Source organism: Periplaneta americana, chromosome 17 (assembly GCF_040183065.1).
Source record: "Periplaneta americana isolate PAMFEO1 chromosome 17, P.americana_PAMFEO1_priV1, whole genome shotgun sequence".
NCBI classification, from domain to species: Eukaryota; Metazoa; Arthropoda; class Insecta; order Blattodea; family Blattidae; genus Periplaneta; species Periplaneta americana.
The window spans coordinates 16,144,087-16,162,408 of record NC_091133.1 but is presented as its reverse complement, the minus strand read 5'-3'; the positions used below and the strand labels follow the sequence as shown (position 1 = coordinate 16,162,408).

Below are 18,322 nucleotides of genomic sequence, written 5' to 3'. Positions count from 1 at the left end.
ATTGAAATTTGGTTTTCAATTTAATAACAGCAAGAGACCTTAATTTTAATTGATTCAAGAGTGATTCCTTAATATTATTCTTATTTACATTAGATCTGAATCTTGACACAAATAAGGGTTTGTTCCTAATTCTCTCTTGTGCCATTTCTAATTTAGTGTCGGTGCAAGTTCCAACTTCAGGTTCACGCTTCCTAAATGTCAGAAAACCTTCAGGGTCAGTATGAATATTATCTTTAATACTAGACATTGTACTAGTGCCGTCATCACATCATACAGTAGGTGAAATGACTTCATTACTAGACATATGAACTTTGTCCTGAGAAAGTGGAATTGAGATTGCAGGAATTACTGACATTGAATTCCCTAAGTTGCTTATTCTAGCAGTGTCAGACACAACACTGCTGTACGATTTCTTAACAGTATTCGCAACAACTGACTGGTGACCCACTTTAGAACCTGGAACAGTCTTTGGAGGATAGGAATTCCTATCCATGATTACAACCATTTCCGCCATTTGGATTTTAAGGGCAGCATTTTCATTTTTTAAATCAACCATTTGTTTTTCAAGAATCGTAACATGATCCAGAACAACCCATAATGTATCTAAAATAGATACACTATTCAACCTTACAGTCTCAAGTTGAACAGATAATGAATCCCTTGTTTGAAGATCGGGTAGATTAAGTTCTCTTGGAGGTGAGATGATCTTCTTATCTGAATTGTTGCTGATTTCAATAGGAGTATTATCTCCATGCACAGCCTTAGATGCACTCATATACTTAACACACTTATAGGAAGAGCTGGCTCCCTCCATGAAAATACCATATTCAACCTCAACAAGATTTAAACAGTCAAGATGGTACCTGAGGCTACAAGTCCCCTGCACATTTCAAAAACTTCTGTCTACCGTAAAAAGCAGAATTACATGTAGTACATGTATCCTTGTTTGGCGGTATTTTAACACTGAATAACACACACGAGTTAAACAAAAGGCATACGAATGTTGCAATCACTGTAAGCATTGTGAAAACAGCGGAGGTACGCTCTCCATGACGACTAGAGGCAGGATGATGATGATGATGATGATGATGATGATGATGTCGCAGCTAGTTTCACAGTGCATGTTCCATTTTCAGATTTTTATAATGTTCTGGACTTACAGTTATAAAATCGGCATTTACACAGATTCCTACAAACAATGATCTCTATAACCTTCGTTGTCTGTCACGAAACTGATCTCTTCATTTGTTCTAGAAGCTTGCATAATGATGACAAATTCCAGGTTCCATACCTCAATTCACTTGGGGATATGAATCTTCTGAATCCACAGCTACAGTCTCTATTAGAAATTAATTTACAATTGTGGTGGCAAAACCTTTATTTTCTGACTTCTTATGTCAAAAGAAGAAATCGTCGTACAGAGTCTGCATTTTGAGGTAGTAAAGCTTTCAACAGTAAAATATATTAATATATCAATATATAAACTTTTTACTGTTAAAGCCTATTTACTTCCAATATTCTTTCAAATTCTGGTTATATCTTCTGCAGGTCATTTATACATGATATGCACATGTTTTCAAGGTTGAAAATTGATTTCAATTCCTTGGAAAACAAGCAAATAGCCTGAATTTAAGGAAGGATGTATGAAGGACGTAAATCAATGCTGTTCACCGGAAACCAATTGAATTTTCTGTAAAAGTCATTATAACTATACCGAAAATTCAGATTGGATCTCTAGGTTTGAATAGTGAGGTGTATGACGTACGAAACGAATGACCCCATATTACTCACTTTTCCAGAAAGATTTGTTCGATCTGGACAGACTTCAGCAGGAACAGAAAGTGGATGTATCTTCAGAAGTGTTGACTGAGAGGTGAGTGTACTGTGCTGGTTTTGCTTCTTTCATTCTTTCAGAACTTCATTTAATAACGACGTAGGAAATTAATTTTATATGGTATGATACTGTTTTCTTCTACTATATTTTTGTGGTTATTCTTATACAATCCTCAATACTTCTTGGTCTCAAATGACGTAAGATTCATGAAATTTACCATTACCATCTCAAATAACACACTACAACTCGTATTATATCTGCTGCTTTATTATTCTGCTGTCCTTCGAGAACCCTGATCTCTTTTAGGGTACGATTACGTCACTATTTCGATTGATAACATTTCTATTGTGACTATAATGCGTGTGCTTTATGCTAGTTGGCTGTTTTTCATCCTGCGCAATTCGAGTGCACGAAAATTGAGACAAGTTTTGCGGGTCTGTCTTTTATTCTATTAAGCCCAAACTCGTGAAATTTGTTTTTAACCGAATATTATTTAATGTTTTCATTGGATTAGCAAATTCTGCTATAGCGTTTTAATTTTACTGTGGCAATCAGGAGTAATTTTTTTAATTAATTTATTTCATATTCTTTAGTAAATTGAAGTCCGAATGTAGAGAATTTATATTGTCTACCAAATTTTGAGTAGTTGTGTTTTGATAGATTAATAAAGAATTATGAAATGGGTACACTACAGTCACTCAACTGGTACTGGTCAAAGCATTCACAACGTGAAGTTTGAAAATCACTGTGTCCCTACTTTCTTTACTTTGTGCTATATCACATATATATAGACAAAAGATTCATCTAGTGAGAGCTGTGGTAGCTCATGGAAGGGTGGAATAGGTACCTGATCCGAGTGCATACCTTATCTCATAGCTGAAGGTAGATCAGCATGTGACCTCTTTTCACGATTATTTTGAATTATTGTATGATATTAAAAATACAAATTTAAGCATTTATACTTCTCTTTTCATTTGTCCACTGGTTCAAGTTTTGTATACAGTGTGAGGAACCCATGGTTTATCTGAATCTCCAAGTTTGACACCTAAATAACGTAGATATACTGTATTTCCATAGTCGGTAATACGTTTCCTATTTGTTTTAAGTGTGTACTCCTCACAACTATAGCAAAATATGTCGGGACTGTTGTGACGTAATCATTCCTTTGCGACGCTCGATCTTCAAAATTGAAATGATATGAGTGAAAATATATTTTACAGACCTCCTATATGATTATAACTACGATATAATTCACATGTTACATTTGAAAATTCAATATTTGGTATTGAAATTACAATTTAAAGCACATAAACATTCTTACTAAGCTTATTTACTTGTAAAAACACGCTAAAACACAAATTAGGAAACAAAACAATCTCCGATGCACAACTATCTATAAAGATGAAATTCAAATATACGTAATCTACTAAAACCATGATAACCATCTAACGTTTATTACAGATAATGAAACGTATCAGAATTTAAAAATGCTATATTGTAATAAGTTATTTTGTGAATTCAGCAGTATCTAAGAAATAGTGCGGTACATTCTATTGAATCTCATTGTCTAAATCAGCGCCCCAAATAACAACAGGTATCAAAAAAGCAGGACACCAACAAAAAGCGTCTTTACTTGTGTTATATAATGTGTGTAAATTAATGATTGACATATTTTGATCTCACCACATTGATTATAGTGGAGACCGATAAATTTTTATATTTATTTCAGTAATGTGGATAAATGTACTTACTTACTTGTACACAAGCAAACACCCAAATTAGGAAACAGAAGAACAAATTCCGATGCGCAGTTGTCTATATATAGATAAAATTCAAATTCATGTAGTCTACTAAAACCATGAAAAACATCTAGAAGTCTTTATGGATAATGTAACAAATCAGAATGTAAAATATTGTATTGTATAAAATCATTATATAAATTCAACCATGTCTAAGAAATAGTTCGGTATTATCTACCAATATCATTTCCAGAATCAGCGCCCCAGATAAACCTAACAACAGGTCTAAAACCCATGACACCAACATAAAAGTTTATGGGTCTATGTTATGTACAGGGTGATTCACGAAGATTGTACAATACTCTAGGATGTGATTTCTGGCATCAATCTGATGAAGAAAGATCATATAAACATGTCATATTTTTTAAAATTGAGTGAGTTATGCCCTTCTGAATGTTAAAAATAAACGTAGATATTATGAAGGTTTAAGCATTTAAATTATTTACAACAGTGGTACTGGGTGTAATATAAATTCATTAAAGATCATTCACGTTATTACTCACCTGAAAAATCTGTATTAAAGCCGGTTTTCAAAGACCCCACCTTCTGCAGCAATACATGTGACCGTCTGAGTGTTAACTGTGTGCACTGCATTCTCTAAATTCCGTTGTTCGGATGCTAGGTATATACATTGTACCAGTGTTGAGTTCTATCTAACCGTGACCCAGATGTCACGAGATTTTGTGTCCCTGTAACACATACATCTCCAGACGTCCAGAGAGAGAGAGAGAGAGAGAGACTTCACAAGAATGTGTGTTACGGAAGAAAGAAGCATGACTATCCGAAACTATTCAAAATCGGACCCATGTATAGGTGCAATTTTTTCATCAGAATGATGTTAGAAATCACATCCTAGAGTATTGCACAAATCTGTGTACATATGATGTAATGATTAATCAATTTTTATCTCAACACATTGATTATAATGGAGACTGGAGTTAATAAGTTAGTCGGGTTTAAAAAGGGCGCGTCAGCTACTATGGCTATTTGCGCCCTTATCCAAAATCTTTCACTAAACACGAACACAATGCAATAACCAGAATGCTTAAAACAACTAAAAAGCGTTGTCACGGTTAAAACGATGCAAACAAATGCAGTTTCAACAAGGTGAAGCATAAAAACCATAAAAGTGAGAAGTTCTCAGACCCTATGTAGTATTTGAAAAGAAACAATATAACAATAAAACAAATGCCACCAGAGATAAATTATCTGGCGCATTTATAACATGCAAGGATGTAAAAGGTCCGGATGTCAAATTTGTTAAAATCGTATATTAAAAAATGTAACCTCCAGATGTAAAGAGTCTGGAGGATAAGTAAAATGGGTCATTAAAAATTACATCACCTTGTCAAGTCCTGTATTCGATAAAAATCTCAGAACTGCAGTTGTACAATTAAAATCATTTCCAAGAGCGTCACGTAGAGTCGGCCGAATTCCATACTGCCGACGGGCACAGTCGTATTTTCTACACTGTAATAAAAAATGTTCCATGGTCAGTGGAACATGGCATAGATCACACTCCGGCTGAGGCTCGCCACGTAGGAGATGGCCATGAGTCAGATGACAGTGGCCAATCCTCAACCGGGTGAGTAAAACTTCATGTCGTGACGCTCTTGTGGACGAATCCCAATGAGTATTCTTTTTTCTTCGTAATTTATTTCCCTCTTGTGCAGATTATTCGCCTTCCCATTGCCACCATAACGTATGTTTCAAATAATTTTTAATATCTTGCCACCTCTCATGCCAGTACACCTCAGACCCATTTATAGCACTGTCCCTTGCTGCAGCATCCGCTTCCTCGTTTCCAGGAATGCCAACTTGACCCGGTGTTCACACTACTCCAATCTCACAATCAGATGTTAGGAGAGTGTGGAAAAGTTCCTGGGTTCTCAACACAAGTGGATCATCAGAATTCAGATGCTGCAGGGACACAATGGCGCTTAGAGAGACGGAGCAGATAAGGAATCTGCCCCGGAGTTACCTAATTAAGAACAATAAAGCTCTATAAAAAGCATATAATTCTGCGGTAAAAACACTGGTGTACTGGCTCAATTTATATTTAAATATCTGTCCATTCGCAATAAAGGAACAACCAACACAATCATTTACTCGGGATCCGTCAGTAAAAACTAATGAGTAATTTGGATACTGTGATAAAAGTTCACTAAAACGAACTCTGTAAACAAAAGCTGGTGTAAAATTTTTAAAACATCGGCTTAGACTTACGTCTAACATGGGACGTCGCATAGTCCACGGTGGAGTGGTGGTGTACTCCAGTGTGCGAACTGTTGGCAAGCGGATGTCGAGCTCGGACAGCAGTTCTCGAAAGCGCACACCTGCTGGACGAAGTCTCCGTGGTTTTTCACTGTATTGGCCATAAAGACACAGATGGTAAAAGGAGTCGTAAGAATTGTGCTCGGGCTGTGAGCGAAGCTTAACAGCATACCAGCACAATAAGACATTACGTCGCTGATACAGTGATGGTTCCCCACGCTTCGCAATACAGGCTCTCTATCCGACTCGTTCGGAAGGCCCCTGTAGCGAGGCGTATCCCATGATGGTGAATAGTTCTAAGAGACGTAACTTGGATTTACTTGCTGAGCCATAGATAAAACCGCCATAATCCAACTTTGACCGGATAGGAGCACGATAAAAACGTAAAAGCACTCTTCGGTCTGCACCCCAGCGAACCCCTTAAAAAAGGCGTAAAATATTAAACGATTTTTCGCAACGCCTTCTCAGATTACGTCTATGTGCCTCCCATGTTAATTTATAATCAAAGGTAAGGCCCAAATATTCTCGCAGTGTCTGTACATTGCAACTCCACTTCATTAAGACGCAGTTCAGGATGTGAATGGAGTCCACGATGGTTATAGAAGTGGACACACTGCGTTTTTCGAGTGGAGAATTTAAAGCCATTGCGAACAGCCCATTCTGATAGTACGCTGATGACCAGTTGCAACTGTCGACCGACGGATGGAAGATATCGGGAGCTGTAATATAAACTGAAGTCATCAACGTACAAGAGAGAAGATACTCGGTCACCCAGACAGTGGGCAATTCCATTGATCGCAGTGCAGAAAAGAAGAACGCTTAATACAGAGCTGTTTGGAACGCCGTTTTCTTGGAGATGTTCGGTAGAAAGTGTGGTGCCTACTCGAACTCGGAAATACTGCTCTGCCATGAACTTCGCAATAAACGTTGGTAGACTACCACGAAGTCCCCAATCATGCAGAGTTTGCAGAATGCCATACCGCCATGTGGTATCGTAGCCTTTTCTAAATCAAAGAAGACCGCCACAAGCTGTTCCTTCTTGAGGAAAGCATCTCTAATGGCGGTCTCCAGCCGAACAAGATGGTCTGTGGCGGATCTGTGCTTACGAAAACCACATTGGATATTAGATAATCGGTTTTCCGATTCGAGTACCCACATCAGGCGTTTACTTATCATCTTTTCCATAACCTTGCATACGCAGCTGGTGAGACATATTGGCCTATACCTGCCAGGTAGAGAAGGATCCTTTCTTGGGTTCTGGACTGGGATTACAATGGCGGAACGCCAAGCAGAGGGAAATATTCCCTCAGTCCAGATCCTGTTGTAAATTGAGAGAAGAAGGAATTTTCCACCTGGTGGAAGATGGCGAAGCATGGGGTTATGGATGTTATCAGGGCTAGGGGATGTGTCTAGTGCCGCCTCCAACTCCTCGGATGTAAACAGTGCATTGTAGTTTTCATTGTTAAGAGATATGAAGTTCAGTGTTCATTTTTCCGCAGTATCCTTGATTTTTAGAAATTCCGGCACACAGTGCGACGAGCTTTGGCTCGAGGACGTTTAAACTGGACAAAATTTTCTTGTGTCGGATGGCGCTCAAATTGGCGTAAAGCACGTTTGCGATCACGGATAGCATCTCTGCAGGCGTCTGTCCACCAAGGCACAGAGAAGCGCTTTGGCCTGCAGGACGACCGGGGGATAGATAATTCCGCTGAATTTATAACCACATTTGAGAAATGATATACTACGAGCCCACACTTTCATGTCTGGTATTGTCGAATGACATGGACTCCGAAAATCCAACCCAGTCCGCCTTTTTAATAACCCAGTTTGGAGAGCGAGATTCCGCAGGACGTAAAGCGGACATACGCATTCGAATGGGGTAGTGGTCACTACCATGGAGATCGGGAGTCACAGACTACTCGAAATGCGTGGACAAAACTGGGCTACAAACGGAGATATCTATCATAGAGGATGTACCGTAAGCCAAAGATAGATGGATTGCTTCCCCTGAATTCAGGGTAATCAGATTGAAACGGGTACATACCTCTGCTATTTTATTTCCTCTATCATCAGAATCGGAGCCCCAAGAGTGGTGGGATGCATTGAAATTCCCCATTAACAGATATGGAACAGGTACCTGCACAGAATATCTTCAGTTTCATTTACTGAGAAAGCTGTATGAGAGGGTATATATATATACAAATTATGGAAAACTGAAAGTTGTGTAATGTTATGTGGCAGCTATGCATTGATGTACAGTGGTAATATTGATGACGGAGGAAAATATACTTTGGCGGGGAAGGTGAGCACAATCTCCGTTGGCATGTATACTGGCAAGATGATCGTGCCGGTGGACATAGTACCCCAAGATATTCAGGGAGTTTTCAGTTTGGAGATGTGTTTCGTGAAGACACAAAATAGCAGGATTCTCTTGATAGATTAATTGCTGTAGTTCTGCGTATCTACTGTGTACACCGTTCACGTTCCATTGTATAATATCAATCATCACGAGGAGCTAAATCATAGTGGTGGCTTTACGGGAGATTTTCTCTTCTGTTCTTTCCTATGACTGTCCCTTCGACTGCGACAGCTTAGATTTTGACGGTGGTGAAACACTTGCAGTACGTCGCGCTCCTGATCGTGACCTTGATCGGGTACGGGATCGAGAACGAGTTCTCGATTTCTCTTCCGTACCAGGAGTGCGACGTCGTGATATTCTCTCATGCTCAGAACTTGTCTGTGACGTCTGGGCAACCGTCTTTTTCGGTACATAGAGCCTGATATCAAGGCCAAAGCTGTGGTCTAAGTCGTCAGTCTGGATACCGGCGTCCACATACGTCTGGCTTGCGGTCTCAGCTCGCTTCCCAGATATACACTCAAGAGGAGGCGTTTGAGTTGACGCATCGGTACCCTCCGTTCCTTGTCGTAGGATTTCTTTTCTTTCTGTTTCTTATCAAGATCAAAATAACGTTTACTTGCCTCAAAGAAAGTTACATTGTCTCTGACTCGGAACTCTTGTATTGCCTTCTCTACCTGATACTTCGGACAGTCCTTGGAATTTGCGGCATGGTCCCTTTCAGAATTCACACAGTGCGCAGTGTTAGGACATGGAGAATGTCCATGGTCACCACCGCCGCACTTTGCACATGCGATGTCATTCATGCAACATTGCTGCGTATGTCCGAACCTTTAGCACCTACAACAGCGCATTGGGTTCGGCACATACGCACGAACAGGGACACGCTCGTATCCGACAAAAATGTATTCAAGTAGGAGGGTTTCTTGAAAGGCAAGAAAACAGTGCTCAATGGATAATTCCGTCCGTCCCGCTTACGCAGCAAATGGTAGGCCTTGGACACGGACTGGTCTGCAAGCTCGAGTTGTATCTCTTCATCACTCATTCCATCCAGCGCATCCGTATGAACCACTCCCCACGTGGTGTTAAGCGAGGAGTGCCATTCTGCCTTTATAAGATATGACCCCAGCAACTTCGCCTTCAGCAACGTCTCACTTTGTTTGGGAGACAAAGTTTCGACTAGCAGGCTACCGTTGGGGAGTCTAGTGGCATTCTTGACTTTCCCCACGACTCCATCGAGTGGACGTCTGATATAAAACGGGCTGATGTTCTTCATCGTTTTTTTCCGTTCCTGTCAAAGTAATACTAATGAATTTCGGAGGCGGCATATAAACAGTCACATTTTCAGGAACCAAATCTATTGCTGTGTTCGTCATAAGACCACCAGTCACTGTACCTTTTTTAGGTTCTTCCGTTCTCTGTTTCTTCATGGAGGAAGAAGGAGAGCGCGATGAGGCCATTTTGAAACTGACCCTTCCTACGGAACCGTCGGCGTCAGCCTGCCACCGGGGCAGGGCATAAGAAAAAGACATCTAAAAAGTCTTCTTGGTCTATGGCGGCCATGGGGACCCCCCCTCCCACAGCCCGATCCCAGCAACCCACTTCACGCAAGTTAACTGGACATTACACACCTAACGCCAAGTCTTACACCAGAGGCGTGTCGCTACTTTATGCCCCTACCACGGGAATAACAGCCCGTGGCTCCCCACTCTACACTACACAACTGCCGGACTACTCGGCTAGCTCCGACCCACGCACCAAAGCTAGAGCAATCCGAGACAGCACGCAGCTTCAGGGGACTTGTGGTTGATTACACTGCGACACCCATACGTCAGCGGTAACACGTCGGAGCGATATATTCGCCCTGGCGAGCAGAGTCGGTCACCGGGACGTTTAAATCGCCCCTGGCCCCCATTGGGGCTCTACGTGATTATACATGACTACTGGTCCGGGCTCCGCACCTAGACTTGCATATAGGGGCAGTATGAAGGGTCCACTATTGCTTCGTTGCTGGACGCCCTGTTGGGCCACACCGTGGGACAGGACCACAGAGATAGGAAAGATCCCCGCTGGTGAGACGGGAGTTACAAACCTAAGAAACTTAACCTAATAATAGATATAAGAACTGGAAGGGGAAGAAGAATGAAGCCTCATCAGGCATTCTTAACAAATCCCGTCATGGTAATGGACGTGGCAAAAACTAACAGCGGGGATGGAGAGGTAAAAACGTCTGTGATTTTGTGGTGGGCGTTCCGCATGCAATGGTGGCCGGCGAGGAGAAATAGAGCGATGAAAAAGACGAGAGAACGAAAAGGACTGGGTGGTGATAAGGAAATTAATGTTCGAAAAGAAAAGCACGAGAGCCACCATTGCATCCCTCGGTCACCAACTTGGCGGAACCCACCTCGACCGGTGGAGACTGGAGTTGAGAAAATTTATTTTCTCGTAACACTGCTGTTTCAGTTTCTTGAAAATATTTGGTTCCAAAATAACATTACGATATGAATAGCTACCCAGAACAAGGTTGTAACCCTCATTTCTCATAAATAGACTTTTTCGTGCATAATGGTTGTTAATGATGCACTATGTATAATGCTTGTACAGGTATTAAAATCAGCTTATATGTCTGATTATCAACGTTGCTCTAAAAAATTAGAAGTATATAGGGTACAGTGTGTTTTTCCCTATTTTTTTTTAAGGATTTCGTATTTACTCGTTACAACTTTGTTCTGGGCAGCCATTCATATATAACTACACAAGTGCGCAGTGGTATTTTGCAACATGTATATTAGACTGATATGTAATGACTGAATTCGTAGGTCATTCTGTTCAAAATAGGAAATTTAATTTAAATTTTAATTATTTGTGTTTTGGTCACGAAATCGAAATGGATTCTAATGAAAAAAAAAAAGAACCTAACCAATTCTTGCTCTTCTGTCCAGCTCATGTTCATAATGGTGTTTAATTCCTGAAAAAAATTGATAAATAAAAATCTGTAATCATTTCTGTCGTGCTATATTTCATAATATTGCCATAAAGAATATTAACCTCATTGTAATTAAATAGTAACATTTTTTACGACCTTTGTATCTTTGTAAATAAAGATCTCCTTTGTTTGCTGTGTCACTGACGTTAGAATACAGGCATGTCTGAACAGAATTTAGTTTAATTTCTAGAATTGTCAATAAAAGTGAGAAATGGAAAACATTTGTATATAAACCTTAACCTTTATATTTTCATTTCCGTTGATAATATTCACAATACAGTTACTATACAGTAATACAGGCATTATGTTAATAACTGTTTAAGATAATTTATACATATTTCAAAGAAGTTCTTTGTATTTTTACTATTTATCTTGTAACTTCAGTGTCTAGCATTTCTTTAATAGTGACGACAAAATTCCCACTTCTGTTTCCAATAGTGCAAAGATGTTCGATACTGTGACACAGGTATTGCCATAATGTAGTTTCAAAGTGAAACGAGTATTTTGTAACGGTAAGTATTTTGTACTGTCAGAATAACACTTATGTGGGAACATAGTATTCCAAGGTGCTGTTAATTTTTGGAACAGTTCCAACCAAGGAACTGTTCAAAGTAACTGTTATATATTTTATTTACCCATTTCTTGTCGAGACTAATACATTTTATACGCATTTCAGCATTGTACATAATTTTGAGAAGAGAGTATCACAACATGCCGGCTTTGATCTTGAAGACATTTTGATACAGTATGGTAGCAATAGACCAGACTGTTCAAACATTAGCGACGTGAGCGGTAATTCTATCAAGTGTAGTATATGCAACAAGGTCTTTGTAACACTGCGGTCTTTGAAACTTCATTTTCATATACACACAATAAAAAAGTCATTCAAGTGCGATATATGTGGAAAGTGTTTCTCACGATTGGGAGATTTAAATCAACATGTACGCATTCACACAGGCGAAAGGCCATTCAAATGTGAGGTGTGTGGAAAGTGTTTCTCACAAGCAGGACAATTAACGCGACATGTACGTATTCACACTGGCGAAAGGCCATTCAAATGCGAAGTGTGTAGAAAATGTTTTGTAGAATCGGGAGCTTTAAGCAGACATGGAAGCATACACACTGACGAAAGGCCATTCAAATGCGAGGTGTGTGGAAAATGTTACTCAGTATTGGGAGTTTTAAACAAACATGTACGTATACATACTGGCCAAAGGCCATTCGCATGCCAGGTGTGTGGAAAGACTTTTTCAGAAGTAGGACACTTGAAGGATCATGTGCGCATTCACACAGGCGAAAGGCCATTCAAATGCGAAGTGTGTGGAAAATTTTTCCCACGGGTAGGACAATTAACGCGACACGTACGTATTCACACAGGCGAAAGGCCATTAAAATGCGAGGAGTGTGGAAAATCTTTTGGAGAATTGTCAGCTTTAAGGAAACATGCACGAATACACATTCAAAAAAGGCTATTGAAATGCGAAGTGTGTGGAGACTGTTTCTCGCGATTGGTAGATTTTAATCAACATGTAGACAGTCACATAGGCGAAAGGTAGTTCAAATGCGAGGAGTGTAGTAAATCTTTTTCAGATTCGTCAGCTTTAAACAGACATGCACGTATACACACTATAAAGAAATTTCTTTAAAATATGAAGTGTGTGGAAAATGTTTCTCAGCATTGATAGTTTTAAATAAACATGCGCGCATACACACTGGCAAAACATCATTCGCATGCGAGAGATGTGCTAACACTTCTCAGAATTGGTTCACTTCAAGTATCATGTAAGGATTCACACAGGCGAACGGCCATTCAAATGCGAGATGTGCGGAAAGTGTTTCTCATCACCGGGAGTTCTAAAACACATATACGCGTACGGGGTGTGTGGAAAATATTTCTAAACATCGGGACATTTAAACATGTAGGCATACATATTGACGAAACGCCATTTTAATGCGAGGTGTATGGCAAGTGTTTCTCATAATCCACATGCACGATACACATAAGCTAAAGGCCATTGTAATGTGAGGTGTATGGAAATTGTTTCTCAGCATCGGAAATTTAAACAGACATGTTGGCATTCATACATCAGAAGTGCCATTCAATTGCTTGTTGTGTGGATAGACTTTCTCAAAATTGGGAAACTTAAAGGAGTATGTAGGAATTAACACAGATCTAAGGCTTTCAAATGCGAGATGTGTGGAAAGTGTTTCCCATTGTCGGGGAATTTTAGACATTAAGATAGTACGAGTAACAATATCAATTCTCTCTTTGTAACATCTTTTCTATTTCATTAATTATCCGTTGATTTTGTTCATAAAATTCTTACATTTTCTTATCACAAATTCTGTTACATGTAATTTCTGCAGTTCAAATGTTTTCAAATAGAAATTCTGACATTGACGCCTCCAAGGATAGCTTCAGTCTTTCAAATTGAAGTGCCTTTAATTGCATACAGTGCCCTCAAACACTGAACACATTTTCAAGTACAAGGTTTTGAGGTCGAGGTTGCCATGCCACAAGGCCCGTCATTGGTTGATATGAAATCAGTAACATGGAGCTCAAGCTACCGCTGCATAGACTTTAGCCTTGTGAGCTGGGCTGGAAATTTGTGTAATCCACACTGTTTACAAGTAAGTTGTAGCTCATATTTTTCAATAGAGGCTGCGACACACTTCCCGGATACTCTTTACCACTGCATTTTAACATATTTTGCACAAAAATGCAACTCAAGTGTCTCCAATAAAACTCACATCACTGAAGTCAGGTGGTGGCGGCCCTTGTCAATTTTCCCAGTTTTCTGAGAATTCTACTCATAAAGCTTATCATCTTCCCAGCTAAAACTCTCTTCACTGGTGATTTTTTTTATAATAGGAGAGAGCCCTGTGATGAAAATTGACGTGCTACTACAGAAAACGTAGTGAGTCTAAATATCACCACTAAGCACTGTGGACATCTATTTTCGAAGTGTAGAGATTCTTGAGACATTACGGTCAGCTTTGGTGGTGTGGGTCGCCATAACAGTGTGTTTAATATCCTCAAAAGAGAATGCACAGTCTGCGCCACATGTTTGCAACATCGTTTATGATAAGCTTGGGTATAATAATTCCGTCCAATTTCTCAAAGAATTAAAAGGTTAGACTGACATGGATTGTGTGTATGTTTGTGTTCTTGAGTTCTGTAATTACATATGAGTTCCTTATTAGTCTGTACATCTTGTACATCTATGATTTAAAATTATTAAATAGGTATACTCTTAGAAATAATTAACGGCGCGACTCTTAGAGGTTAAAAAGTTGTTATCACACTACTTATTTACACTGCATTCTTTTCCTTGCCACTTGTCCTAGCTACTTAGGGCTACATATAACGAAACAATACGAATGTTATTAGCTCAACTAGTGGTCCGCTTGTGAAGCACAGTACCTTCTTTGTTGAACTTTGTAAATTTTTGTGCTCCATCAATTATTTCTAAGACTACATTATGCTGACGGTGTATGGTGACATTATGTAATTCTGCAGTTAAGGTAATTGATTTTAATAACATTTTTACCTTTTTTTAAATTATGGCAAAAAACAACTATGTTATTCTCTTACATCTCAGTTAAGTCTCGTAATTAGTATATGTTAGATATAACTCTAATAAAGTGAGTGATATTGCTGAGGAAGTTAATCACAAGTCCCAAGTTGCTGAGGTGCTTAGAAGAAAAATAATGTTATATGCACTCTGTATCTCAGAATTCATGAGCCCATTATGTCTTCTAAATTAAAGAAGTGTGAATTATTAAACTCTTGTGCCAATTGAGATTTCAAACACTTAATATACCACACATTGTTACATTACGTTTTTTTTTAATTTTGTAATTCCCATAAGCTACTGGATATTGACAATTTACTCTACATCCAAATGGGCCAATTACAATATACCTACACTAAATCTATAAAGGATTTAAGCTCCACACGTGTGAATAATTCTTCCTTGGTGGAATTTATATTGTTGCAATGTGTCGAATTTCTTGATACAATTCATCAAGCCCGGGTACTGTCAACATACTGATAAATTATTTTAAATGTTTCACGTGTAAATACCGGTAATACACTAATTGCATTCGAACTAAATAACGAAATTTTCTGGCTATTAATATGTACGCATCCTTATTTTTAAAATCACTAAATTTGCTACCATTCTGAAACTAATAGAATAGAGAACTGTGTAAACCATGCTAGCACATAACCAAACAGATCTGGTGCTGATCCTTCACAAAGTCATAGCCGTACTATTCCTCTAGCTTCGGTCTGTTTACAGCGCCAATAACTGAAAGAATATTGTAAACGATCGAATCCATTTTAGTCTTCGATGCTGTTGGTGGATTGGTTGAGGACGCGTAGTCTTCTAGAGGTGATCAGTGGTGATCATGAATCATTGTCTGCAGTGGAAGTTGGTCATGTGGACTACCAGTTGAGGACGAGTGCTCCACTGGAGGTGGTGTCGAAACAACTTGGTGTCTCCAAGCTGGAGAAAGATTTCATCAGTTTAGGACGGTGGTCCTCTGGAGCTGGTGATGACTCTGGCCAGTTGAGGATGGGTGATCCTTTGAAAAAGATACGGGTTAGTTGAAGAGCTGGGATCGTCGGGAGGTGGCAGGCAGCAAAACAATCGGATGCTCTGATAGTGGAGATGTTACATGGACCAGTTGGATCTGGTCACCTGAGAACATTTGGGTTCTCGGGATGGAGCGGTCATGCCTTGTGTTAATAGTCTGTCTGACCTGGATCCTGGGAAAGCGTGGGATGGTCGGAAATTCGAGTATGTTCTGGACCTCTGCGAACTCTGAAATTTGCAGTCAGTGAGGTGCAGCCTCCGCCCAAAATTCAGCGAAGTGTCAGAGAGGGAGCTCGCAACATTCCTTCCACATCGGTTTTACGTCATTACCAGCATATGTGCTTTGGTAAACGAAGAGAGTGGGAAATAGAGTCTTTGCGAATAACTAAATTTTTACCTACATGCACTCGGAAGTACTCCAGCAAGAGAAACAGATCTCGAAAGGGAGTACCGAGTTCGTTATTTGGAATATACCAGATTAGGAACAGAAGTACGGGACATTGTAACTTGAGGTTCGTCTAGCGGTAATGTATAAACATTTGTTTGAGAAATAGATAGAAACACTCCTCTCGTGTACCTGTTTGATAGTTAAAGTCTAGCAATCCTGTACAGAGATATATACACACACACACACAATTTTTCTTTATATGAGCCAATAGTTTATATTGTATTTGTATGAGGCACAGTGAATACAGTTTCAGGAAAGTTCTGTGCATATCAGCCATTACAGTGTCTTTTGTCACTCATATTGATTTTCTTAATATTGTTTATTTAATTATTACAGTCACTTTATTCATATATTTATACTTGTTTGTATTTTTAATTTAATCACGTATATGAATAAAATTAATTTCCAGCATTTATTTCTGCTCTTTTCCATTCCGCCATTTCGGTCAAATCCCTAATCACTCTTTACATCTGACTCCATAGACATACCCACTGTGTTGTATGAGACGTTTCACATATTGTTATCACCAGAGTGTGGTTTGCAAGATGTATACTGTGAACGTCTCATACAGCGTCGTTAAATAACCAAGTAAAAAAAACAAACAAGGACAACTTGAAGAAACACAATCTGGCAAAAGGAAAAGCAAAGTAGAATGTAAAATTGCCCAATAAAGGAAGAGAGAGAGAAACTGTCACTTGAATGTTGATTATTTTTGGTTTTTTCTTAACATTATAGAAAACCAGTTGGTTTGTGAATTGTATGTAAATGAATACATTGCATTACGTTTCATAATATTGTAAACAGTTTTGTGTAGTGAAGAACTGTAAAATTGTGCTTACCAGTCAATAATTGACCGTGAAATGTAAGTGAAAGTCTATTTTCATGAATAATTTCAAGGAAAAACTTGTTCTGAGGCTGCGTATCGATCCAGGGACCTTTGACTTAGCAAACCAACGCTCTGACTGAGCTACCCAGGAACTACACCCAACACTGCTCAATTTTTCCCTTTTTATCCACACAACTCAAATGGGCTGACAAGACGTCAGAAACCCTACTTTGAGTCCACACAAACTCAGTGTGACTTGAATTGTGGTTTCCTGTTAACGTACCTACAGTAACTTAGAATATGCAAATCTGGCTTTCAGATATAGCTCCCTGTGAAGCAGACTTGAATGATTTCAAGGGAGAAATTGTTCCAGGGCCGGGTATCGATCACCATTAACTCCCCACACACCAGAAAAAGATATAAAAATTGGTATTATTCAAACCGATAATATATTGTCATCAGATACACCTAGAAAACAAGGGCTTCGTGAGCAGCTGAGGAAACTCCGAAAAGAAAATGGTGCTTTGAAGGCCAAATTAGAAATTAAACAGGAAAAAAAAAATGTAGACTACATTGGAAATATAACTAATGAGGATCTAGAAAAAATTATAGACAAACATTTTCCATATCAACTGGCACACTTCATTAAACAACAGTATCATTTATTAAAATATAAAGATCAGGGTAACAGATACACAAATGAATTCAAATACTTTTGTCTAAAATTACGTGTCATGAGTCCAAAATGTTACAGGTTCCTAGAGAGTGTATGTCTATTTCCCAGTAGAGAACATTATCTAGACTAACAGAAAATATTCAAATCAAATGTGGGTTTAATGATATTATTTTTGATACTGTACAACTAAAAGTTGAAACATTAGATGATAGTGACAAGAACTGTGTTCTTTGTTTCGACGAAATTAGTATCAAGGCACACATATATTATAATATTTCAAAGGTGGTAGGGTTTTGTGATTTAGGTAATGAAAGAACATTTGAGCCTGCCTTGAACGTATTAACCTTGCTTGTGAAAGGAATATACAATAATTGGAAACAACCATTGGCATATTTTTTTGTGCACAATTGTTGCTCAGCTGCAGATCTAGAAGATATTATTTTCACTGCCTTAAGGAAACTGAAGGAAATTGGACTGAAACCTCGTCTAATTGTGAGTGATATGGGACCTAGCAACATAAAA

The 18,322-nt window shown here is 38.9% G+C and overlaps 2 protein-coding genes across 7 annotated transcripts in view; one reads left to right on the top strand and one right to left on the bottom strand.

The window, feature by feature from the left end:
• LOC138692998 (zinc finger protein 678-like) overlaps positions 1-17,410 on the top strand; it is a 39,569-nt gene extending 22,159 nt beyond the window's left edge. For 2 of the 6 annotated variants that reach the window (XM_069816491.1, XM_069816489.1), the window contains 2 exons: positions 1,800-1,873; positions 5,442-9,653. In XM_069816491.1, the coding sequence (XP_069672592.1) occupies positions 1,800-1,873; positions 5,442-5,496 (129 nt within the window). In that variant the 3' untranslated portion in view covers positions 5,497-9,653. The other 4 variants (XM_069816487.1, XM_069816486.1, XM_069816490.1 and 1 more) reach the window with 4 other exon arrangements.
• LOC138692997 (zinc finger protein 678-like) overlaps positions 11,046-18,322 on the bottom strand; it is a 52,895-nt gene continuing 45,618 nt past the window's right edge. The window contains exon 6 of the mRNA XM_069816485.1: positions 11,046-11,231. Within this exon, the coding sequence (XP_069672586.1) occupies positions 11,225-11,231 (7 nt within the window). The 3' untranslated portion in view covers positions 11,046-11,224. The remainder of the gene's footprint in view (positions 11,232-18,322) is intronic.